Genomic DNA, 26,488 nt, shown 5'->3' on the forward strand with positions numbered 1-26,488 from the left:
TTACCCAAGTGGTTATATATATATATATATATATATACCACTAGTTTGTTGTTATTAATGATGGTTATTTAGTAGATTCCCTTTAATTTCCGTTTCTTATTGTTCACCCCAAGTCATAACCCCGGTTAACCCGTCATTGGGATAGTGGGCTGTGACAGAGTGGTATCAGAGCAGTTCGTTTGCTCTGGCCCTAGAAACCTTATTCTAAAAAGCCAAGTCTAGTTTGATTCACTAGACATACGTGGGTTAATACGACACCGCTCAACACTCCATTGCATCGTGCTCAATCAAGGAAAAAGGTAACTGCAGTTACAATGTTTTAAAGATGTTATTGTTCTAAACTGTTTCATGAAGATGTTTATGTAAAGAGCATGCTATGATGAAATGTTGAATGTTTTGCCTTTCATTGAAATGTTGAATGTTTTGCCTTTCATGGCATATCATTGCAGTTATGATGATATAATAAGAAGGATGATAGAGAATTGACACATGCTTTCCCCAGAAAACATAGATTGCTATAAGTTGCATGATCACGATTCTAAAAGAACATAGACTGCTGGATTAGTAGGATATCTCTACAATCTAGATTCTTGAAGTGATGATTTAGAAGAATGATAGAGAACTTAGAGCATTTCAGCTTCCACAAGAAAACAATGGTTCTTTTGAATTACAAAGAGGAATGAAAAGACATGTACGCGTTGAAGGAAAAGCACGGAATGATGATACAAGATGAATTCAAGGCAAACGTTGCATCAAGGGTTTAAGCATAAGTCTCTACGTTCGAATGTTTACACGCGATGGAACAGCGAATCGACTTATGTTACACGATAGATTATAAAAAGGGCGTGATTTGATTGTCTGCGGGTTATATATATTTGTGACATACATGGGAAATGGGATTCGAGTCCACTAGAATAGAAGACCTTAAAATAAGTTTAGTTGTCTTAATGAAACTTATGTTTTGTTATGCATAGTATGTTCATAACCTTGTACATTTAAGAGTTTTACGTCTACTTACGTATAAGAAGACTCACACTTTCCCTTATCTATTAAAGATGGTTACGTCCAGGCATATTCCGATGGTTAGGAAAGCTCCGCGTTTGACCCAGCAGAGACTACCCGGGCATATCGGGATTTTAGTATAGCTTTTGACGACGACATAAAAATTGTTATAGCTCAGTATACACGCCTTTGGACTGTTGCCCATGTCTTTGGGACTACAAGTTATATAAGAAAATATGGTTCGACTGTCTGTATGTAGACCTTGGGGAATAAGAGTCTAGTTCAATAGGACTAGAACCTTAAGTTTGAGCTTTAAGCTGCCACTACGAACTCAAGTTTCGTTATGTATAGTATGTCCACGACTTCTCAAGTTCGGGACAATGTTTCCCGTGTGACTGGGAAGTGATGATGTTGGACCTGGCCAGTCCACATGATCCAAATCTCAGTAGACGTCTTTTGGGTTGAAAACCTATATGTTTCAACTTTCGGTTGAAAAGCCAGACGGGTTCTTACTCGAGGTCATTTTGTTCGACCTTGTAGTTAATCATTTCATACCCTCTGGTCATTCTTTTGAATCTCTTGAACAATTTCTACAACACCTTGCTTTGATGTTGTGTTGATTTTGAGCCTTGCAACTCGTGAGTTGTCATAGTAGATTCCCTTTATCGATAAGACTAAGAAGTATTAGTCTACTGACCTAGTATACCACCCAAACTATAGCTTTGTACAGTTGTCTCTCATTGTGTTTAAATTAGTTGAGATTAGTCTTTGTCCTATGAATATTATCGACCACTCATTATCATAGAAATTCAGAATCCAAATTGAGACCGTAATATAGTGTTTGCGTACATGAACGACTTTCTGTGTTGCATTCCAATTGACTGAATTTGCAGATTTTGGTTGAAGGCCAAAAGAAAAGCGATGACTCAAGAAGAGCTGTCAGACTTGTCTTAGAAGATTTTCAGACAGGGGTATATGACAATTATATTTCTAATAGCCGTTATAAGAGGAAATGAAAAGAAGTGTTTAATCCAAAGCAAAACAAGATGGGATATGACCAAGTATGACCATATTTTCTGCAGCATGTCCGTTAGGCCCCACAGTAGGTGGACATAGAAGAAAAGATGATAGACAAGTTTCACTCCGGCCTAAGGTACTCGACAACTATACTGAGTTTATGAACTCTGAATTGTTCAGCCAAGCTCTGGACGCCGAGGTAGTAGGCCCGAGATTTGCCCGACCCAAACTCAACTCAGGAAGCAAATGATCAAGGACGAAGGCAAGACTACTATGATAGTCGAAATGGCAAGAGGCCTTGGTAGGAAACATAGTGCCCAAAGGCAAGGACAAGGACATCAAACAAACATAGGACCTGCTAAGGATAAGTAGGGCCAGCCTGGGGTACCTCCATGGCCGAAGTTTTCCAAGTCATATTATGATATATGTTTGGATGATAGTAATACATGTTTTAAATATGGTCAGAAGGGCCATTTTGCTAAAGATTTCCAAGCGAGGCCACAAGGAGGGATGTGAAGATCGAATCAACCGGGTCAAGCACAACCATTTAGGGTCATTCTAGGCCAACAACTACTCTATCCACCACAACCCCCTTAAGTTAGAACCTATGCCCCGCACAAGAATAAATAAGGAAAGCAAACAAGGAAACCTAATAAGTATGGGCACGCTACTCAACACACCTGTTATACTTCTGTTCGATACGGGTGCCTTCGCATTCTTTCTCTGCAAGTGCATGTGCAAATACCCTAAAACTCATACCTGAAAAGGGCTAATCTGGACATGAGAAATTCTTTACCCATAGGAGGGGCGACGATAGAAACACATGCTTACTCAAACCAAGAGGTAAACATAGGATCATTTAAGGTCATAGTAAACAACTTGCAGTTTATACAATATAGGACATTGATGTAATCCTAGGGATTGACTGGTTAGCTAAGAACTACGCCACAGTTTTATGCAAGGAGCGGAAGATTGCTTTTAACTTTTCGGGGATGGATGCTTTGAGATAAACCTGGGGAACAGGATACCAATTATTTCAGCCTTACAAGCGAGGAAGATGATGAACAAGATAGACTGCCAAGCTATCCTGGTATACCTGATCGGAGGAGCTGAGACCAAAGGGATAATTGAAGACGTAGAGATTGTACGGGAGTTCTGAGATATTTTTCAGAAATTTACCAGGGCTGCCACTCGATAGACAAGTAGAATTTACCATCGATTTAGAACCAGGATCAACACCGGTATCCAAGGCACCTTACAGGATGGCTTCCAAGGGAATTGGAGGAGCTAAAGATCCAATTACAGGAATTATTGGACCTAGGTTTTATCAAACCTAGTGTATCCCATGGAAAGCGCCTGTGTTATTTGTCAAGAAGAAGGAAGGCACCTTGAGGATTATTTATTCGACCAACTCAAAGGTGTGAGCGTAATCTTTAAGATCGATTTGAAGTTTGGGTATCATCAGTTAAAAGTTAGACATGAAGATATACCCAAAACGGCTTTCCGAATAAGATATGATCACTACGAATTCGTAGTTGTGCCGTTCGGATTAATAAACGCGCCAGTGTTGTTCATGGACCTCATGAACAGAGCATTCTATCCTTACTTGGATAAGTCCATCTTGGTATTCAAAGACGATATCCTTATCTACTCCAAGATTAAGAATAATATAAGAAACATTGAAATCGCGTTGCAAACACTAAGGGGTGAATCTCTTTACATCAAATTCACTAAATGTGAGATTTGGCTTAAGGTCAGAAGGTATCAAGGTTGAAGCAGTACAAGGATGGAGGTCACCAACAACTCCAAATGAGATAAGAAGTTTCTTAGGATTAGCTGGCTACTATCGAAGATTCATTGAAGGATTTTCAAAAATAGCAAGACCAATGACGCAGTTACTTGGGAAAGGAATCAAGTATACTTGGACTGATGAGTGCGAGAGAAGTTTTCAGCAGCTCAAGGACATGTTAACTACTGCACGAGTGCTAGCAGTTCCAGAACCAGACAGGGAATATGTGATCTATACGGATGCGTCGAAAAATGGACTAGGTTGTGTGTTAATGCAAGAGGGAAAGGTGATAGCATATGCATCGCGACAACTTAGACCACATGAACTGAATTATCCAACTCATGATTTAGAATTTGCTGCAGTGGTGCATGCACTGAAAATATGGAGACATCACCTATACGGAGTTAGGTGTGAGATATTCACCGATCATAAAAGCTTGAAATATATATATTTTTTTTTTCAAGCAATGGGATCTGAACATGAGACAAAGAAGATGGCTCGAACTAGTAAAGGATTATGATTGTGGTATTAACTACCACCCAGGCAAGGCCAATGTAGTAGCCGATGCATTGAGTCGTAAAGTCTCGTCTAAGTTAGGATACTTTCTCACGAGGGAAGAAGAACTCATTAAAAACTTTGACAAGATGAGGATAGAAGTGATTAAATCACCTAATACAATAGCGAGTGTTGTTGCGGCAATACCCAGTTTGAGAAAAATAGTGGTAGAAGCACAAAGGAATGACGAAAAGATGGAGAAACTACGAGGAAGAATAAGGATAAGAAGTTTCAAGAATTACAACGACGAATCAGTTAATGCTATCTTCTTTGAAGGGAAGATATGCATGTCCATGACAATGAACTTAAGAATAAGATAAAGCCATGGCACCCATATACTGTCACCAAGAAGTACTAAGATGTATTAAGATCTAGAAAAATTCTAGTTAGGAGGCATGAAACGAGATGTAACCTCATTTGTTGAAATATGTCTTGCGTGCTAGCAAGTGAAGGTTTTACAACATATCATATTGTTACTTTGAGTCTTCGAGCTCATAAAGTCAAGCTTAATGTCGTGTTTGGGACAAACTGAGCCCTTAACGAACCAATGAATTTCGTTGTCGAAATGGATTTTTTTTTTAATCCATCATACTTAAGCAAAGGTTGTCACGAAAGGGGGCAGTCAATGCCCACATGACTCGAGATTCCTTCGATAAATGAATAAAAGTTTATAACGGCGTTTTAGGCTGACTGCCTACATGCTCGAAATGGTTGGTCTCCTTACAAACTGTTTAAGTTGCCTTAATAATGCTCTAGAGATATTAGTCATTATAGTTCCGCTTAAACGACATAGAAATTACTAATAAGGTATGTTGAGGACGACCGAGCTAAACCGGGGTGAAAGCTGAGAACATGTTTTTACCAGTTATCAATCGCCTATCGATAGGTTGGCAAATGATGCGTTATACCTGAGGAAATATAGATCACCACTTTGTTGGGATGAAATGGCGAGATGATTGAGATCGTCCGTCAAATCAGAAAAAGGAATCAAGGAGGCCCAGGATAGACAGAAGTCATATGCTGACAAACGTCGAAAGGACCTACAGTTTGAGGATGGAGAGAAAGTTTTTCTGAAGGTTTCTCCATCAAGAGGAATCGTTAGATTCGGTGTAAAGGGTAAACCTAAACCCCGTTTTATAGGCTCATACGAGATTGTAGAAAGGATAGACCCAATAACTTACTGGTTGGCGTTAGCGCTAAGCTTTGAGAATGTGCGTAATGTATCTCATGTGTCGCAAATAGAGAAGTATGTTTACGATTCAAAGCATATGATCCATAAGAACAACATTATTATTAGTCAATATTTGAGTTACGAAGGAAGATCCAAATCTATCTTAGATCGGGAAGTTCAGGTACTAAGGACTAAGTCAATACCGATAGTAAGGGACCTATGAATATATCATGGTCAATAATAGACTACCGTCTAACAGGAAAGTGAAGTACTCAGAGTTATTTTCTGAGGTACAAATTTCGGGACGAAATTTATGTTAAGGGGGATAGTATGTAATGCCCCGACTTTTTATTAAGGATTATAGACTTTTAATTATTGATTTAAGGATTTCTTATGGTAATTAGGGTTCAACACCCATTAATAAAATACGGACTTATGTGAATTTGATGATTTACATACGTGATGATTTATTTTTATTTTTATTTCAACGGATGATGCACTCAAAATATTTTTGAGTCCATTAAGAGAATGATGGAGCTCAAAGATTTATTTTGAGTTTTCAAATAAATTAAAAAAAAAATTATGTATTCATTTATTTTTACCGAGAAATTTAGGAATGATGAGTTATAAAAATTTTCCATCAATATTTTTCTCAAATTATTTTCCTATGATGTATTTATAAATTGAGAGAGTGCACTAATGTTAGTGCTATTTATTTTAATTTTGATCACAAGAGTTTTATGCTCTAGCATTTTATTAATTGATGATTAGTCTTCCATATTTTTTTTACACATGGGTTATTCCTACACCACATTTTTATATTTACTTAATGTAACACCCCATTATCCTCCACTAATATTTTCTTTTCCCTACCACTAATCTTTTTCCCTACCACCACTAATATTTTCTTTTCCCTACCACTAACTTATTTTTATCTAATAGACATGAGTGGAAGTGTGATGAGTGAAGATAGGATTAGTGTGCTAAGGTGGTAGGGAACCAAGCTTTAATCATGAATAATGCTTTGTCCTTAATCATTCTTCCATTGCAAGACAAAGCTCATCACTTCACTCCCTCACACTTCAACTCTCAGTCACCTCCAAAAATCCCTCTCTTCCAATTTTGCTCCAAAAGATCGCCATAGATTAATCACCAAAGCTTCCAAGTTCACTTCAAGATCAAATCCTCCACCAAATCAACATAAACACCTTTCAATTCTTGAAGATTTCAAGAGGACCGTGGGGTTTGGTTTGAAGAGTGAGAAAGGAAAACTTTGATCTTTGTTTAATCTTGGGTAAGTGATTCTTATTTTCATAGATCTAGATTGTATGATGTTATATGTGAGTATATAATCTTGAGCATTTAAAGAATTTGAGATGAGATTTTGGTGAATTTCGGGCCTACTGACCTACTGTGATCGACGGTTTGTCGATGTCTAATAACTTTGAAACTTTTATAGAAAGTCCCTACATGAGTCTTGAGTACCCTGGTAAAATTTCAAGCCATTCCAACTTCGTTTGATATTTCTTTAAAATGAAAAACCCAAACTGCACATTACTACCGAGAATTTCAGAGAACAGGGGAAAGAGTCATTCATTTCAGTAGTTTCCTTTGTGATCTAGCTTTCCAAATTTTTATGGTATTAACTTTATTGTGTTATATAGATATCCACCGAAGTTAAGTCCAGTTTGACAACGTTTACTATTTTTCAAAAATCCAAGTTTTCGATTGCTCAAAACTGCCGAATATGGTAGATCGTGGTAAAAACGTCATATCTCTCAAACCACTTGGAGTTTTCAACTCTACTTTTTTTTATATGAAACTAGACTTGAAGATCTTTCTTTCGGTATGAGTATCGAGTCCAGGAGATGTCGGGGTCAGAACAGATTAAATTTTAAAGTTGAATCAGTGTAAAAAACAGAGCATGTTTTAATGATGTTTGATTGTGATTCTTATGTGCTTTATGTGATTGTGGCCTATGTGTTTGAATGAGATTAGACGAGCCTTATATGAGAGATAAATCCAGACTTAGAACCATGATTTTCTTGAAACCTATCCTTGAACTTAAGGATTTGAGATGAGTGGAGAGTTTATATAGAGTTGAGTAAGGAGATAGAATATGAGATAGAGTATGAGTTAAGGTTTTATGAGTATGGATTTTAAAAGGATTAGAAAGGATTTTGAATTTTCAAAGAGTTTAGTTTGCGCATTTGTATGAGGTCTCTCATATGAGATGAGTTAGGTGTTGGATGTGAACATATATGACTATGTGATGAATAATTGAGCTCATATATGCGATATGAGATGAAACGAACCATCCCCTAAGATTTTATGGGAGGACCGAAAATGATGATAAAAAGGGAAAGCCGATTGTTGATTTTTTCTTAAGACGTATGATCATGTAATTGTATTCTTGTGTACTATGTGAGCTCAAATTGAAATTTTGAGAATTTTTTTTTTACAAAGAAACCTCGAGTTTAGTTTTTTTTCAAGAATGCTATTATTGAGATTAATTGTTTATGTGATTTATTTTTCAAGGATTGGGTTGAGAATGTTTTATATTATACTCTTAGCTTTCTAAATGATATTAAGTTTAAGGATATTGAATTTTTTATTTCGTTTGTTATGTGGTTAGTCGATGTTATGTTGGTTTTTGATTGTTTTAATCGAAACGACTTATGGATGCTAGAACCCTAAAATACTAAAAGATACCCTAGACACGTAGAATTAGACTTTGTCTTGTGACAATTTTCTTCACGAACTTACCGACTCTTCATCAATAAGGGTCCGGGCGACAGGAAATGAAGCCGAAGAAGAAGCGACTCCACGCTAGCTTAAGAACGTTTGAGGTGGGCATTATTTTATTATTACGTATATAGAGATCCCCTGCGTGACGTAGGCCTCATATGCGAATATATATGCATGATATGTTTTGACTATTTATTCAGTTCTTATGAAATGCTTATATGTTTAATGCCCTTTATGAAAATGAAAATGTTATGAAAATGAAATGTTTATGAAATGATTGACTGCCAAAATGTTTATGTTTTTATATGTATCCTATCTGTGTTGGTTCGCCAACTTTAAAGGAAATCCAATTGGGATCCTATGCTAGACAAAGGTCGCTAGCTAGGGTTAACGTGTACACTCATGGAGATCGCGAGTCGCTTGCGACCGGTCTTGGCGTCCGTGGTAAGGAGGCCTCCTTCCCGGCGCGTGATAGAAAGGACAGATATGGATCACATAGACTGAAAATGGGATGCATCCATCTTTATGAAAATGAACGAAATGTTTTAGTAAGCGCAGGTCATTTATGAAAACCTCTGTGTGTTACTGTTATGGCAGTTCAATTTATATATGTATGCATGTTGTATTTCGGCTTATGTCACTGAGTATTTTTATACTCAGCCCTGCATGTATTTCTAAATGTGCAGGTTGAGCAGGCGATGGAATGGATCGGTGTTGAGCGGATTTCTCTTTTGATGTTTATGTAATGAAACCTTGAGTATGCATCTCCATATGCATAACTCACACGTTTTTCCGCTGCAAACACTCTGACTTATTTATCATTTCTACTTGAACTTATTACTACTTCATTTTAATTAACTTTCATTTGGGGTCTAGTCGTTATGGCAGGCTCGTTTGTTAATTACCCAAGTGGTTATATATATATATATATATATATATATATATATATATATATATACCACTAGTTTGTTGTTATTAATGATGGTTATTTAGTAGATTCCCTTTAATTTCTGTTTCTTATTGTTCACCCCAAGTCATAACCCCGGTTAACCCGTCATTGGGATAGTGGGCTGTGACACTTAGATTGATTTAGAAATTATGATAATTTTTTTCGAGAATATATATATCTTACTTTTTTAAGCTCAAAAATTTAGTTTTCGACCTACTTTAATTTCGAGTAAATCTGAAACTCTCAGAATGAACCGAAAATTGTCATGTAAATGCATTAGTTATTAATTAGCTAGTCTCCTATTTTTACAAGCTCAAATGTTTTAATTTCTAAATCAATCTAAATTAGTGTCTTAAAAAAAATTCTCTAACTCTACTATCGTATTAGCAGGAGTCATTGAATTTCTAATGAATCTCTGAATCAGTTATCTTAGTAATTTGGAGAGTTTCCATTTTGTTTAAGTTTTACTTTTTCATTTATGTTCTCATTTGTGCAGACTAGGCGTATAAAATTTAAATTATGAATTTTAGTGTTCCTTTTTTTTCTTTTCTTTTTGCAATAGATCCCATAAGTAACCCTTGAAAGTTGAAAGTTAAAAAGTCTTTGTGCATTTGCTCAAGTTGTGGAAAAGATACAAGTTGTTAAAGATGTTTTTGTAAATCTACGAACATTCCTCTTCTTGTTTTTTTCTTTTTTCTTTTTGGTGAAAAGAAATTAGACGATATGTTCACATCTACCGACTCAATTTCGTGAAGTTTCCGTGAATTTCTAACTACGGCGTAACGTAAAGAAACATGAAAAAAATGTAGACCACAAATTTTTTTTTGTTTTGTTTGAATTTAATGATGAATAGAAGAAGGTACAAGTAGTTTTACCGGTGGTGGTGTTTTTTTGCGGAAGTACAATCGGGCGAAGCAGGGCCACCAAAATCGGTGAAGAATGTGAGCCATTCATTAGTTGAAGAAAATCTGATCGCGCGGCCAGAAACGGCTGCTCTGCTGCGGTGGCGACACCACCGTGGCTGCCTTGTCCTATTAATCATGATCTAGCTCAGCTGCATCTGCATGCCCGTGCTCTCTCTCTCTCTCTCTCTTTCATTTTGTTTTCTACGATCCATTTAATCCTACTCATAAACATGTTATGTTTACCTGGATTTATTAAATTAAACTAAGTATTCGTTTGGTTCAACTAAAGAAATACATCGGGAATGGAATTAAATAAAGAATTGAAATTGTAACAATAACTATTATTTTTATTGAGTGTTAATTTGATTTAATAATGAAAATAAATCATCAGTAAGGATTCTCTTTCTTTTGTTTTCCCTATATTTTGAGGGGTAACAAATTGAGTGATCGAGTTACTTTTAAATAAAGGTAATGGCTAACTCGTTACCCAAATCAAACAACAATTAATGAATTCAGTTAATTGAATCACTTTTCATTCTCTAAAAACACTCAATCAAACGTGGGTTAAATCTTTTCATTCTCTAAAAACACTCAATCAAACGTGGATTAAATCTTAATTCGATTCACAAATAAAGGCAAATTAAGTAATGCCTAATTACATTATTTGTGTTTTATTATAGCCCAATCCATCTATATCTATACTATATATATATATATATATATATATATATATATATATATATATATATTAATGAAATTAATTTCAAATCAATTTTAAAATTAATGACAATTTTTTAGTTATAATAAAATTCAAAGTTTATTTATAAATTATATTTTTTCTTTTTCTTTATTTTATTATCTTTTATTTTATTTTTATTTAAAATTGTGAAATTCGTCTAATTATAAAATATTAAATATACATATAGAATTAAATAACACGACAAGAGCTTTAATTTGAAGGAGTGCATTTTTGTTTGATTTAAAATGTAAAAAGTATATTTATTTAAAGATTAAAATTTTAAAAAATCTCTCTCATCTCGTCTTTATTTGAATTTATCTATTTTTCATTTATTTCATTTTATTTTCTTTTTAATTTTAATTTTTTTTAACTTTTTTTTTTCCTTTCCATAATGCTATCAATTTTTGTTATTGTGAATTCTTCTTTATTTCTTTTATTTTTCAATATACAACTTAAATATATTCAATTAAATTTAATTTTTTATTATATTTATAAATATGTTAATTGAGTTGGTATCAATTTATATAAATATAAAAATATAAAAATATTTTTCGTGCATTGCACGAGGTGCAAATGCTTGTATATATAATATGGTAAGGAAATATATAACTTTACCATGCAGATATTGAATCCCATAATTTTAACCGTCAAAGTAACTTGTGAAAAGAAAACATAAATAAATGCAGTAAAAATGCCAAATAAATAACTAATTATGACTTATGAGCGAAGTAGTCCTTTTGTAATTTCAACACCACTCTTAAAATTTGACAATCAATTATTCAAAAAAAAATATAAGGGAAATGAGCCATAGAAATAACAAAAAAATCGATCAAAATGCTGGGCCTCGATCCAATAACAAAAAAATTGTGTGCAAATTCAAGTTTTGACGTGGGCCTTTTCCAACTCTTTGAACACACGAGCTCATCCACAATTTATATTTTTAGCAATAAAAACTCAAAAACTTTTTTTTTCTGCAATATTCTCTAGTAAAAAATTCCACCGTTACTCAACCAGATCAACGAATCATACATTACAACATTCCTCTTTTAAGAACACATAAATTAATTGCACGAAAATAGCATTCTATCTTGCAATAAAAAAAAATTGAAAAAGCGATTTTATGTCAAACTCAACTTGCATGTTGAAATTCTAATTTGTTAGTTGCTCTCAACCTTTCATCCAACCACCTCTATGATGAGAGATTGATCTTTTCCTTCAACTAATTAGCGAAAATGAGAAACCAAATGGCTAAAAGACCCACCTCCTCAAATACCAACTCACAATTGAGTTCCAATTAAAAAAAATTATTACCAATTTTTAAGAGTGTCGCTGAAATTGTAAAATGAATCTTAATTCATAATTTATTTGATACTTTTCCCTTAAATTTATTCTCAGGCAAAAACTACGATCACTAAATTGAAATTTCGAATATTCCTACTTGAGTAATTTCAAATACACATGTACTATGATTTATTCCTTCAGGATATTGTAGTATATACAAAGTCCACAATCCAAACACTAACACCTCCTCCTAAGAAAAAAAAAAAAAAAAAGAAGGTAAAAATGGTTGCACTTTCAAATTGGCTTGTATAAGCTATTAAGCATAAACACATTAATCCTAAATTTTTTGAATTAATCAGTAAAAACAGAAGAAATACAAAAGCTCCATGGAAATTTCAACCCAAAGTTGAAACCTGAGCTATGCCTACCTCCAATGAATCACACTCATATTCTTCAATACTTGAGATAACGACAGATAAAGAAAACCAGCCATATCACTAAAAAAATTAAAATACATAAAGTAGCTAACTAAACTTTTCTTTTAGGGGGAGTAGCTAACTAAACTAAACTTAGGTATACAATATACTACATTGAAATCTGAAGATTTTATACAAATTTAAAAACACATATATATATCATAGTTGACGAAAATAAGCAACACTATAATGACAAGATGAAAAAGAAAATGCAATTTCTTGACATGCATTGTGATGACACCCATCCCACCTTAGATTATCTAAGGCAGCAGATTTCTACACAGACATGTAAAAGAAAAGAATAGAAGGGGAGAAACAAATTTACACATATGAGAAGTTTCACACTGATCCCAAATTGTCGAAATCGGTATCATCAACGGTGAGCCAGTCGTTCGAATCCTCACCTTCTGATTCTTTATCTTTCGAAACATTCTGGCCAGCATTCTGCTTAGGAGCCTGAGATCCAGAGTTCTCATCCAGTTGAACCCAAGCTTTGTCGCTCGTTGATACTCTACGTGCTGATGGATCATCTTCGTCATCTTCAAGATCACTAAATGAAACATCCTCCTCATTTTGAGATTGCTTTTTAGCATCATTGGATGCGCGTGTCTCAACTGCTTCAGGCTGATGACCAGATTCAGATTCAGATTCCTCAACAGTCTCTCTAGGTTTAGTTGGATTTACAGTCTCGGCTGATGCATCCTTAGCATCAGATGACACAGGGTTTCCGGAGGTTTCTTCATCATTCTTACTTTGAAGTTGCTTCAAAAGTGTCTCCCTTGCTTCAGCAACCTGCAGAAAACCACTTACTTTGGGTGAATAGGGTTTCCCTACCTAACTAGCATTCTGATCGAAAAATATGAAGATAGTGTGTGAATGATGAACAATGGACATCTTTCTGAAGCTAAGATGGAACGAATCTTTCTATTCCTTTTGAATTCTGGAAAAAAGAAAAGGGGTAGAAAGAGAGAAATTTGCTCTAAACACATCACTTTCTATACATAATTATGCAAGTCGATGTAATGACTAACATGAGAAATGGAAGGATGCTGTTGATGATGTTTTATCAAGAAATTAATTCGGCATCTCAAGATACCAATACTCAAGTACAAAGCAATACTGTAAGTTCCTTTTCCAGAGATGGGGCCACGTCAATTTACACAGGTAAAAGTGACTCATTATATGAGACATATGAGGGCACATTATAATGCACTCACTCCCATATGCATAATGGCCTACTCAAACATCTCAATTTTTTTATCCTCTTAAACATTATAAAAACTAGCAAAATAAATAAATAACAAAGTTTTAAACTCTTAGCATCACAAATATTACGAATAATGACCCTAGAAACACAGTTCATGTTTCTTCTAAAATATTGTGATAAATGATAATCTGATGCAGGTATAGCTTTCAGCAGAAATTAATTATTAAACAACAATGCTAAATCAGATAAAGCCTTGCCTGTTGGGTTGAGAGAAGCTTCAGATCTTCTTCATTCAACCTGGGGAGAAGTAGAATAAAATATATAAGCCAAAACTTCTCCTTGCTCATTTGACTGCAGATTTTCTGCCTCAGCGTCTTAAAGTCAGGTACCAAATGGTCAATATTTGCCGCATGTTCTCTCTGATAATTTGACAAATGAAAATCTGTAACAGAGTATCTTAGTCAGCACAAGATCACATACCACCTTAGCATATAAGTAAAGTTTATGAAGTGGTACATTGAGCTTACAGAGTTAAACCACCAACAAAGCTCCCACTTGTCAATACACATAGCATATATATATACATTTTCTGGCATTTGTGTGAGTGCCTCTAGTATAGATGACATGCCTTTTGGTCTATTCAAATCATTATTTTCAGTCACACCCAAATTCATCTATATCATAATACCACATAGCCAACGGCAGAATATGTTTGTCCTTCCTAAGTTCCTAACTACAAACTTAACATAACCGCATCATCACTTTCTAAATGCGAGTCTAGAAATGTTTACCATTTTCCAGCCCAAATAATTTGGTAAAAATCTAATTGGAATACGATTGTCCATTCTAACTACAAACCTAATATAATTACATCATCACCTTCTAAATGCCAGACTCAACCCAAAGCCAAATACCACTAATATGTCCAGATATGCTCACCATTTTTTCAGCCCAAATACATGGGTAAAAATCCATTAACCTTATCATGATTATGCATCACCTAGACCTCAACAATCGGAAACATTTGTGCTGCACACCAAGTTTCAAGAACTATACAACTGGCCAACAAATTTACCCATCATCAAATGACATATTTATTGAACATGAATCATTATCTGTGAGCTTGTGATTCTAAAGTTCAAGAAAAGCAATTAACTCCTAAAATCCACACATGAATGTCGCAGTGAATGCGTCAGTTTACTCAACAGTGTATCTACATATGCTTATATATATAAACAGGCGATCTCTCACAATTTTTTTAGGAGTTTTTAACCTTCTAGTATCTCGAGAAACGATAGAATTGACATCTTCGAGCAAGCTCAACATTCATTAACCTCAAGAGCTCCCCAGCTCAAAATACACATATAAAAATCATCGAAAGAATAAACACATATCCGTATTCGTCGTCCAACCCTAAAGTATTCGAAACCATTCCTCAAAGATGATAGGAGTAACTGGACTGTCATCATCATAAATCACAACAAGCATCAATAACAACCACATAGCAGTTATAACTATGAAAACCAGTACATACCACCAAAAAATCAGAACTTTCCAAATAAAATTACCATTACCATCATCAGGCAAAGAAAGAGGGAAATCAGTCCACAGCTCTGGCCGCCTCGAGATTTTCAAAACAAAATCCAAAACCTCTTCACTAATTCCCAATCCATCTTCGTCATCGTCGTCATCGTCCTCCTCCCTTTCCACATCATCATTCCCATCTCCATCATTGAGTTGATTCTGGAGCTGCAGTAGATTTGAAGTAATCTTCGATGAAATTAACGACAACCCTGATCTGAATGTGCCCTGAATTTCAGCCAAATCACTTTTAATCCCCTCGATCGTCTCCGATGAAGAAGAGGGCCCAGAAGAAGAAGCCGCCGCTGGAGGAGGCGCAAGAAAGGCGGCGACGCCGCGGAACACGGCTGAGAGATCATCCCTAGCACCGGCAGAAGGGCTCTTCGGGGGTGAGGAATGCTCAGGTGGGTTTGGATTATCGTCGTCGTCGTTGAAGGGATTGAAGAGTGAAGGGATCCAAGATGACATTTTTCTTTAATTTTTTACTTTTTCTCCTTATCGATTATTCATTGATTTTTTCATGATAACTATTGAATTTTGAGCTCTGTATGATGATCGAATTGAAGGGTTTAAGTATATCAGCGAGGAATCTGCTCAAAATTGAATTCTTTTTTGTGTTTTGTTGCGATTGTACGAAGATCTTTGGGTGAGTGGATCTCTTTATGCTATTTCTATCTAAACATTTCCGAGGCCCAAATAATAATAATATTTTAATGCATCAGAATAAAATTTTACTATAGGCTTAAATACAAATTAAATCTGAAAAGATGTCACCTTTTTTTGCGAAAAATAGTAATTTTGGAAATTTCCCGTGGCAAATTACTGAATAACTTTGGTTTTTAATTGACATTTTGTCACTACTCTCGAGATCAATTTCATTGACATCTGAAGCTTTTAATCCAGAAAATATTACTACTACTAGGGAGTATTTTGCGTATATGAAATATTTATAGAAGGATTGTCTAAAGAGTAGTCGATGTATTGTTTTCAAATTCATGAAATTGAGAAATTTAGTAGTATTTGAATACAAATTAAATTATGTGTCCAAATTAAATTAAGTTATATATTAGACACATAATTTATCAAGAAAAAGTTAATTTTTATTTAGCTAAAGTGACGTATCTAGCCAACAAACAAGAAATATTCTTGTAAATACTGTTTTTTTTCTTTATTTTTCTTTTCTTATCTTTAAGAAAAGGAGATATTTATTACATATACAATATTCAGAAGCTAATTAGGATAGAAAGTTGGACTTCCACATCATTATATAACCAGAAAGAATAGCAAATTTATTAGACAAAGGGCCACCCGATTAGCTTTGCTAGAACTTGACAAAAATGAAGAGCTATATGTTCCTTGGCATGTAAAAAGTCTCACGAAGCTCGTCACACACAGAATTGATACCATTATGCAATTCTTACACCACGTGGACAGTCAAAAGAGAACAAAGCAAAGATAGATTGGGATATATTAAGCTTTTTACAACAAAGTATGGCGTGTGCCTTGAGTAGGTATTTATTTATTTACACATTTGTAAGTTATAACCCTTCAAGTTGACTAAATAAAGTAAAAATTTATTATTCACTATTAAAAATTCAGCGACAAACATTTACATTGTCATTTTCGTCAATTCCGATCACTGTATATTTTGATTTTTGAATATGAATTCATGAAAACAAATCTAAATTATTCGTCTCCAAAAGATTTAGCGACGAAAAACAAAATCCGTCCCTAAAACTCGGGACGAATTGCCAAGGGATATGTTCGTCACCAAACCGGCATAGCCAATTAGGCCATCTAGAAAGTACTACAGATATTGGAAAATTTGTTGGTCCTGAAATCTCACTCTAAAGAGTACCAAGCTCAATTTCTTTATAGAAGCTCCTTTTACCATTGCAGTTCCAATTTTTTACAGCTACAATACTATTGTTTATAGATGAATTTGAAATTTGCCCAAACTGCATACGACGATCCAATAATCGTCGTGTTGCAGGCGGGCGACCCGACCCACCGGGCCCAATTCTCATGCAACTCAAAGTTGCAGATGAAACAACACCTAAAGAATGCTACGTTCTCACTAAGGGCTAATTTTTTGTTATGACCATATAGCATATGGTAAATAACAAACCCCAAATCCCAATACAATGAATCAATAACCAAGTTTGTCACAGCCCACTTTACTCCTATACCTCAAGAAAATATCAGCAGCACCATAATGTGCCAAGGCCCCCAAGACCACAAACACATGGAAGATCTGGTGGCTCTGGCCGGCCAGATCGAACCAGCCGGGCCGCCAGCGCTCAGGGACCCGGCTGAGGTAGAAGACGGTCCCGGTCAAGTATGAGAGGGCCATGACGCCCTCGTAGGCTAGGATGACATTGCGGTGAGGATCAGTCCAGTAGACCACGGCAGCATGGATTGCAGGGATGATGCCGAAGAGGGCCATGGAGACGAAAAGGAGGACGCGGAAGGAGCGGCACTTGCCGGAGGAGAGGGCGGGCGTGAGCAGGGTGATGATGGTGCAGGCGCCTAGGATTGTTATGCCGGTGAGGTAGACCACCTGCCAGTGAGGGGTGCACTGGAAGATGTAGTACATGGGTGGGAAGTAGGAGGCGATGATCATGACGGTGATCCCCACGTAGTCGAGGTGGAGGAGCTGCGTGTTGAGGTGGCGCGAGTGGCAGCAGAAGAGGTGGCACAGGCTGCTGCAGAGGAGGCAGAAGATGGAGCCACACAGAAACACATAGAAGGGCCAACTTGGAGTAGTGCTTGCTTTCATTTTTTGACTTGATTCTTTCTTCAAATCTATTAGATTTGCTGTCCCCTGCTATTCCAAATATAAATATGTTGTCAATCTCTTCTTCTTTTTTCTAACACAATAAACAAGAAATGGTGATGATGAAGGCTCACAGCTGAGAATTTGTTGGAGATGTTAGCTTCTGCACTTGATGGAAATTGCCTGTCATAAAATGACATTACTAAAGTAGGAGCAACAAACACCTAAACTGCAATAACATAGTTGAGTTTTCTACATGAAAAATTCAATTAAAATTGGATCAAGAGTATGAGACTAATTGATTAGGGATTAATTTTGGCATAGCAGCTACATAATTTCTAGCTAGTTTCAACTCTTTTATGTGAAAATTATATGTGCATTTCACTACTTATATTCATCAATCATGAATATCCATGTAGTATTATAAAAGCAATTAAATTTAGAAGAATTTGATGAAATGGTGTGGCAGGGACTTACATAGCAAACATTGTGATGAAGTCTGCTACCTCATAAACATGCATCGCATTAGCAACAGTCAATCCCAGAAACAACAACAGCCCAAGTAAGTGGCTGCAACATCACACTAATCTTAATCCAAGTGATTAATATTAATAAATCAAATAAAAGGTATTAAAGAGAGAAAAGTGTACTTACGTCCAAACATTAAGCGTCTCATTATGCCATCGAAACAAGCTGAGAAAGGCAAGTTTAAGAGGCCAGTCAGACCTGTAATACCTGAGTATGTAGTGATTATCCTTCATATAATCGGGCAATTCATGGAAGGATAAGAGAGGATATGATGATTTCCCTTTAATTATCTTCTCATCTTTCACTGCTAAACAGCACGTAATCCTATCCTTGTCTTGATCCATAAGCCCTTTAGATTTTCTCTTCAAAACGCAGCCTTGATTGCTCCTGCTCATGATATTATTTGGTGGCATCAATTCTTGGATTCAAACCATATTCATAGACAATTGCAAGGGTTGAAGAGAAGTTAGGTTGGGGTAATAACTGCACTAGAGGCTGATCAGCAACTGTACCAACAAGTCACATTTAAAGTGTCCAATTTTGATAGACGATGACGTGCTGCTAAATAACCATCAGACCCTCTATCACACAATTTAGTATGTTCCGATTTTAATCTTTTAATTTTATAATTGCTTGTTATAAAATAAAAAATATTATTATATAATGAATTTTAAATAATATTTATCACTAAAAATTTAAATTTTAATACTCCCTCCGTCCACCAAAAAAACTCCCATTTGCCCTTAAATTTTTGTCCACCAAAAAAACTCCCATTCTGCTTTTTAGACTTTTATACCCTCCCTTCTTTTTAAGTTTTACTACCCTTTACCATTAAATTTGCTAATCTAAAATAATTAACCTATTTAACACCTTAATTAAATAATCCTACCCAACCCACTAAATAACCTCTATCTGCCCATTTGTAACCTAGGGTTTCTATCTCATTTCTTCTTCGCCGCTCTCTCTCTCTCTTCACATCTTCTTCTTCTTCTCCGTTCAACTATGTCTGAAAAACTCCTATCCGATAATTTTCTCTGGGCTTCACCATCGGTGGAGAACGATTTGGGATCCACCGACCTCCCGTCCATGGAATCGGTGGCAAAATCCTATGCCGCCTTCCTTGGGCTTGAGGTGTCGGAAACTGAGTCCATGGTGCCGGAAACGGTGTTCTCGGTCACGGAAACAGAATCCATGGTATCAGAAACGGTGTTCTCGGTGTCGGAAATAGAATCCATGGTGCCGGAAACCAATTTATTCGGCATGCAACTCGATTCTAGGGTTCTGCCGCCTCGATCTAGGATCCATTTTCTCCCGGCGACTAGATCTACTATCGATCGGGTCCCGGCGACTAGATCTCCTGAAGCTAGGGTTCCGGAACCCGGATCTCTGGAAGAGGCAGAGTTCTACAATTTCGCCCAATATGAGGATGAAAAATGGACGAAATGGGTGGGCATCTCTGAGGCGGTAATCCTCGATGATGGGGGCTACGACGCTTGGCTTGCTAGCGGTGGCCGGACCGTGGATGAACCTCCGCTGCCGCCGCCGCCGCCCTTCGTGCGAAAGGAGGTGGATGCCTCTGTCCGTGCTCGGAGGCTGAGAACCCTAGAAATTTATTTTCCGGGTCACCTACATCTCCTCTAATCAGGTGAAATCGTTCTTTGTGGATTTGTGTATATTTTACTGCTTTTGGGGGCTGGTGATGCCTTGGTGATGTTCTTGAATTGATTTTTATTCCTATTTGTGTTGGTTTACTGCTATTAGGGGCTGGTGATGCATTGGTCATGTTCTTGAACTGATTTCTTGAATTGTTACTATATGTGTGGGCCGTTTATGCCATTTGTTGGTTGTTGAACTGATTTTGAATGGATGATACTACATTGATCCATGCTTGATCCGATGATGAAACTTTTCTGAGGATTTGTGTATGTTTTACTGCTATTGGGGGCTGGTGATGCCTTGGTCATGTTCTTGAATTGATTTCTGCAACTGTTACTATGTGTGTGGGCTGTTTATGCCATTTGTTGGTTATTGAACTGATTTTGAATGGATGATACTTGCACTAAACATGAATAAAACCCCCTATGATGAGTCTTTTCTGAGGGGTGCTGTTATACTCTAAATGAGCCACCACTAGGCTGCCATCCTAGTATTGGAGGTACATTAGGAGGATAATTGCTAAGACTTTGAATAATTATAAGAAAATAAACATGATTTACATTCCAAACAATTCAAAACAGAGCTTCACATCTGTTTGGGTTTGTAAACCTTTACAAAAAGTTAATACTCCTACACTCCTAACTGATTACCACCTGTTGGAGTCTGAGCTCTAACTGATCTATGCTGTGTTGTCTTTGCTCTTGAGTTCCCTGCATGTTTATGAACTGAATTGTGTCATGTACTAGTTGTTCCTCAACAGCTAGTACATCTGGTAGTATCTGCAGCCTGCTCAATCTTTCCTTGTTCATGTGGGGGATCTTATAGTTGTTGCCTCCCTTATCTTTGATGATTTCCTGGTAGCAACTTTGTAGTGTGAGGAATACATGATTAAGCTTCTCTGGAGGGTACTCTTCATAAGCATCTTGCACATTCTTGAGTAGTTCTTCCACATTTTTGGCTGGTTTCTGGTCTTTCAGTGTCTGAATTGCCCTAAAAAAACCGAGGTCATTCACGTTGGTGTCCGGGGAATTAGCAGGTTGGCAGACAAGTTGGAAATTAAATCCATCTTGTCTTGCAACTGCTACAAACTCCGGGTCATCTGGCTTTATGTGTGGCTTTGCATTGTCTTGTTGGATGAATATGTCCTTGCTTGCAAATTCAGGCCATTTGGTCTTAAAATGGGGAACCATCTGTCAATATGTGCAACATAAGCTATATGATGAATTCGTGCCTAGAAATCTGATAGCAAAACAATAATAAACGAACCTGTGTGATCATGCAGTCCCTCATTACATTTTTGGTGATGTTTGGAATGGGTTTTACCTCCATTGTGCCTTTGATCCTATTTTTTGAATTCCTCTTTGCTGCCTCTTCTGTTATGAAGGGAAAAATCCCTAGTTTACCATCAAAAATAATGTTTCCTTGTGCATCAATGATTGGCCTTGCCACAGCACAAATAAACATTATTTTTTCGATAAATCTCTTTGATTTGCAACTCCTGTAAGGCTCATTTTCTCCAGGTAACAGGTAGTATCTGTCCTTACTCTTTGTTAAATAAAACCACTTCTCATCAATGTGTATGGTATTGAACATGGACTGAAATTTAATGAACCCCCCTTCATTTACTGCACTAAGTTGATTGAGGCTCCATTTAAGCCTACATATCTTATTTTCAGCAGTTAAGAAAGGTTTGATAGCATTGGTATGTGGTTTTAACTGCTTCTCTTTCACCCACTTATGAACAAGTGATTTACTAACCCCTAGTTTACCTGCCATGACTCGTAGTGACGATCTCTCTAACACGGACAATTTCTTCACCTTTTCTATGTCTATCTTCCATTTATCTTTGTGTGCTAACCCTTTCTTCATCTTATTCAACTGAATAGGTAACCCAAGGGCTTGTTGGGAGTTGGCAGATTTCCAGACCGTCCAAACGGTCCTCAAGGCGACGTGGAACTTCTCGGCAGCCTGCTTCTTTGCACCATGATGGAGCTTACCTTGCGTGCTGTGTTGGAGCAGCCATTGAGCCAAGGAATTTCTTTCCTCATTAGTTAACTTAGGCCTAGCTCTTAAATTCACCATTTTCTCTTTTGTAATGAATGCTGGGCAGAACTGATAGTAAATGCCCCTATTTATTGATGTTTTGAAGTTTAGGTGATGCCTTGTAAAATTCCCTCCAAAAATTTTCGGTCCATGTAAGCTGTCCTTTTTTCAAGTGATTAATGAAGTTGGCGCCAGTTTTCAATGTTCATTAAAAGCATATTTTTAATGCATTTTTCAGTTCTTGTAATCTGCCCAAATAAATTCGGTCATTTAATGTTGATTTTCCAGTTTTCAATGTTCAATAAATAAATAAAGTTAATTTAGTGAAGTTTATTTAAATGGCAATTTATTAAATGCAAAATCTGTAAAATAAATAAAGAATAAAAAGAATGAAAATAATTTAAGAAAATAAACAGAAAAAGAATGAAAAGGTGCAAATACCTTGATGCTAATCAAAGATAAAGAAAACTAATCAAAAGTCATTAACACTACCCTTTTACCCCACTCACAACACCTTTTTCAGCTTTCTTAGTCTCCGTGCCGAACCCCAAATGAGAGTTTTTTTGGTGGACGGAGGGAGTATATATATATATATGTTAATTATCTTTGGGTTAAGTACCAAATACCCCCCCAACGTTGGGGCCCCTATCGCGTATAGGACCCTATAGTCAGGGTCCGCGCTGTTTACTACCTCAACGTGGCTAAACCTAAGCAAATCCCCCCCTCAACGTTGGGCCCCTATCGCGTATAGGACCCTATAGTCAGGTATTAAGTACCAAATACCCCCCCAACGGTGACTTAATGCAGGGGGGTATTTGGTATTTGAGGGGGGGATTTGCTTAGGTTTAGCCACGTTGAGGTAGTAAACAGCGCGGACCCTGACTATAGGGTCCTATACGCGATAGGGGCCCCAACGTTGGGGGGGTATTTGGTACTTAACCCATTATCTTTTTATTATATTAAAATATAGTAATAAAATAAAATTGAAGAAAAATAATACTAAAATTTATAACAAATTACAAGTGGGACAGAGTGTGACACATTAAATTATGGGACAGATGACAAGGAAGCCAATGAGGTCTAACTTAAGTGCCAAAGTTGAAGCACCCAACTTTCATTTATGAAAGATTTTAGATGCCGCCTGCGTCTGAATTGCTTATTTGATTATATATTCTCTTCGTCCCAATATTGTTGGCCACATTCTTTTCGGCATGGAGATTAAGTGTGGTTCATATAATTTAATGTATTTTGTGAAATTTAATTAAATTATTAATTAAGTCTTTCTTGAACCTAAATATGTGTCTTCTTCTCCACTTTCCGGCCAACAGCGACGTCGGCGCCAGCGACCGCGACAATCGCCCCAAAATTTCTGCCTATGCTTTGTCACCAAAAAATCAAAAACTAAAAAATCAAAAACCAAAAAATCAAAACCAAATCAGACCCCAATTACCTCAAAACCAAATCAGAGGAGGGAGAAGGGCGGCACCGTAGCTGGGGAAACGAGCGGCGGTGGTCGTCGGTGTTGTGGAGCGAAGTAGAGGAGGGAGAGGCGGTGCCACCTCCAAATCCTAGATCCCCAAATCTAGCCCCCCATTTTCCTTCAATTTCAAAAGATAGCTACGCCACCTCCGGCCGAACAACATCGCAGCCGCCTTCTACCCCACTCGACACCCACGCATCAAGATTCACGATGACCTCTGCAGCCGCCGCCTGAAAGCCCTAGCCCAAAATCGGAGAAAAAGCCCTAGCCCCAAACCAGAGCTAACCCGTGCCGCCGACGAGATGGGCGGCGGAGCCTTCAGAGAGGAAGAAGGGGGCGGCGTCGGTGGTGCTCTGCGCGTGTGTGCGCGCAACAAGAGAGCAAAGACGAGGGAGAGAGATGGTGCCGCCGTGGAGGAGCTCGACATCGGCGAGCCAGACGACGGCGATGCGGTTGTACTGGGGAGGTGCGGTGGTGGTAGGGGGGAGGGGGCTGAGTGCGTGTGTGTTTATTTAAGAGGGTTTAGGTTTAATTAGAAACTTTAATTAAATTAATTAATTGAACTTAATTAAAGTAAATTTTGCTATTTTTAGAAAGTAGCCAATAATAGTGAGACAATCCAAAAAGAAAATGTGGCCAACAATATTGGGATGAAGGTAGTAATATATAACTTCTCGTAATTCTCAGCTAAAGTACATTCACATTTTTTTTTTCTTTTAAGGGTTTTTGTATGCGATATTTATTTAATTTATGGATACTTCATATTACTATAGAAATAGTAAAAGATCTTACATACGTCGGATTCGATCTAAAAGATTGACCATGGATTCGGATAAAACAAAGTACATTATTTTGCAAATATATATGAACATGAGCGAATTCGGGGTTGCTAGGCAGCTGACAGCACCCCCAATTAATTTCTTTACACAAAAAATTTGGGTACATTTGAGTGGCTGGTGTATCGTATTATTGGATCGACCTGTACTCAGATCCTGATTTGCATATTGATCGAAATTCGTATTTTAATTCAAATCGTGTAAATGATACTATTCAATTTTACAAATGACACTGTTTATAATTAACACTATTTGATTATATAAATGACACTGTAATATTTTAAAATATTATAATATCATTTTCAATCTTATATTATCATTTAAAATATTATATCGTCATTTACAATCTTATAGTGTCAATTACGAGATATATTATTTATATTTTTGAATAGTGTAAATTATACACAGTGACATTTTGTATAACATAATAGTGTCAATAACAGACAATGTCATTTGTATAACTGAATAATGTCATTTACATGATTTGAGTCAGGATGCGGGTTTGGATCATGACACAGGTCATGGTCTAGGTGTGGGTCAACCCAATTATACGGTACACCCAATTATATCCAAGACCACTCTTGTTATTTTTATTGACGAGAATTGTACTTTATTCAGTATTATTGGATCGACCTGTACTCAGATCCTGATTTGCATATTGATCGAAATTCGTATTTTAATTCAAATCGTGTAAATGATACTATTCAATTTTACAAATGACACTGTTTATAATTAACACTATTTGATTATATAAATGACACTGTAATATTTTAAAATATTATAATATCATTTTCAATCTTATATTATCATTTAAAATATTATATCGTCATTTACAATCTTATAGTGTCAATTACGAGATATATTATTTATATTTTTGAATAGTGTAAATTATACACAGTGACATTTTGTATAACATAATAGTGTCAATAACAGACAATGTCATTTGTATAACTGAATAATGTCATTTACATGATTTGAGTCAGGATGCGGGTTTGGATCATGACACAGGTCATGGTCTAGGTGTGGGTCAACCCAATTATACGGTACACCCAATTATATCCAAGACCACTCTTGTTATTTTTATTGACGAGAATTGTACTTTATTCAGTAACTTTTATATAACAAATTATAAATTTTGTATTTGGATCAAATTTCGGGTCATATTTCGTTGGGATTGGGCCGACCCGACCGGCCCGTACCCAAGTTTTTATGCTATATACACGGTTTGGCTTGACCGATATCTCACATGTAGTATAATACATGTGATTAGGTCATCGATTTGATTTATATATATAATTATTATGTTGGTGTGATCTTATTGCATGTAAAAGTCATAATTTTGTTTCCTCTTTTTCAATACTCATAATAAATAAATAAAAATTGTTTGATTAGATTAATTACTTACAAATTTCTTTTTATGTAAATTGGTTATATTATTGGGATTCTCATGGTGGTTGCTCATTTATGATTAGGAGAATTATTGGGGCTGGGGATTATTTGTTTCTTGTTGATTTGGAGATTATATCGAGTTCTCACAATAGAAAGATATATAGTATATCGGTTCTTTTATCATTTATTACAATATATACTATTTGTATTATTCTTTTGGGATCGATGATATCAATGATCAAGCTACGTATGATAAAAGAGAATTTCTATATGAAGTATTCAATTATTTTCATGGAAGAAATGGGATTTGTCAGAGTTGGGTATCATTTCCGAGCTTTGTCGGACTGAGCTTCTTTCCCT

The 26,488-nt window shown here is 36.3% G+C and overlaps 3 protein-coding genes and 1 long non-coding RNA gene across 5 annotated transcripts; 1 reads left to right on the forward strand and 3 right to left on the reverse strand.

Annotated features, from left to right (window-relative positions):
* The first annotated feature begins 6,491 nt into the window (after positions 1 to 6,491).
* On the forward strand, positions 6,492 to 9,183 carry LOC130989125 (uncharacterized). The gene is made up of 3 exons (XR_009090491.1): positions 6,492 to 6,828; positions 8,319 to 8,383; positions 8,969 to 9,183. It is a non-coding gene; the product is annotated as an uncharacterized LOC130989125 (long non-coding RNA).
* A 3,449-nt stretch (positions 9,184 to 12,632) lies between these two features.
* LOC130989136 (uncharacterized) lies at positions 12,633 to 16,135 on the reverse strand. Of its 2 annotated transcripts, none has more exons than XM_057913083.1 (3): positions 15,414 to 16,135; positions 14,097 to 14,281; positions 12,633 to 13,424 (listed from the first exon to the last, which is right to left on the reverse strand). In XM_057913083.1, the coding sequence occupies exons 1-3, from the start codon at positions 15,886 to 15,888 to the stop codon at positions 12,972 to 12,974; spliced, it is 1,113 nt and encodes a 370-aa protein (XP_057769066.1). In that variant the 5' UTR covers positions 15,889 to 16,135; the 3' UTR covers positions 12,633 to 12,971. The 2 variants fall into 2 exon arrangements, with proteins under 2 accessions (XP_057769066.1, XP_057769059.1); XM_057913076.1 differs by having other exon boundaries at positions 15,408 to 16,094.
* Positions 16,136 to 17,287: 1,152 nt separating this feature from the next.
* Positions 17,288 to 19,274, reverse strand: LOC130989152 (heptahelical transmembrane protein 1-like). Its single transcript, XM_057913091.1, has 4 exons — positions 18,851 to 19,274; positions 18,674 to 18,766; positions 18,331 to 18,379; positions 17,288 to 18,244 (listed from the first exon to the last, which is right to left on the reverse strand). Exons 1-4 carry the CDS (start codon positions 19,135 to 19,137, stop codon positions 17,570 to 17,572), a joined length of 1,104 nt encoding a protein of 367 aa, XP_057769074.1. The 5' UTR covers positions 19,138 to 19,274; the 3' UTR covers positions 17,288 to 17,569.
* Positions 19,275 to 21,018: 1,744 nt separating this feature from the next.
* On the reverse strand, positions 21,019 to 22,462 carry LOC131009281 (uncharacterized). Its single transcript, XM_057936577.1, has 2 exons — positions 21,647 to 22,462; positions 21,019 to 21,570 (listed from the first exon to the last, which is right to left on the reverse strand). Exons 1-2 carry the CDS (start codon positions 22,460 to 22,462, stop codon positions 21,019 to 21,021), a joined length of 1,368 nt encoding a protein of 455 aa, XP_057792560.1.
* Between the last annotated feature and the right edge of the window lie 4,026 nt (positions 22,463 to 26,488).

Source organism: Salvia miltiorrhiza, chromosome 1, assembly GCF_028751815.1.
Source record: "Salvia miltiorrhiza cultivar Shanhuang (shh) chromosome 1, IMPLAD_Smil_shh, whole genome shotgun sequence".
Taxonomy (NCBI): Eukaryota; Viridiplantae; Streptophyta; class Magnoliopsida; order Lamiales; family Lamiaceae; genus Salvia; species Salvia miltiorrhiza.

Excerpts from the sequence above, each read along its gene's own strand:
- LOC130989136 (XM_057913076.1), bottom strand. The coding sequence starts at position 15,888 with ATGTCATCTTGGATCCCTTCACTCTTCAATCCCTTCAACGACGACGAC. Across the intron at positions 14,282-15,407 it reads TTTGCCTGATGATGGTAATG|ATTTTCATTTGTCAAATTAT; the intron begins GTAATTTTATTT and ends ACTCTGTTACAG. Across the intron at positions 13,425-14,096 it reads AGCTTCTCTCAACCCAACAG|GTTGCTGAAGCAAGGGAGAC; the intron begins GCAAGGCTTTAT and ends GGTTTTCTGCAG.
- LOC130989152 (XM_057913091.1), bottom strand. The coding sequence starts at position 19,137 with ATGCCACCAAATAATATCATGAGCAGGAGCAATCAAGGCTGCGTTTTG. Across the intron at positions 18,767-18,850 it reads GAGACGCTTAATGTTTGGAC|CCACTTACTTGGGCTGTTGT; the intron begins GTAAGTACACTT and ends GTGATGTTGCAG. Across the intron at positions 18,245-18,330 it reads TCTCCAACAAATTCTCAGCT|GGGACAGCAAATCTAATAGA; the intron begins GTGAGCCTTCAT and ends TTGGAATAGCAG.
- LOC131009281 (XM_057936577.1), bottom strand. The coding sequence starts at position 22,462 with ATGGTGAATTTAAGAGCTAGGCCTAAGTTAACTAATGAGGAAAGAAAT. Across the intron at positions 21,571-21,646 it reads GGGACTGCATGATCACACAG|ATGGTTCCCCATTTTAAGAC; the intron begins GTTCGTTTATTA and ends ACATATTGACAG.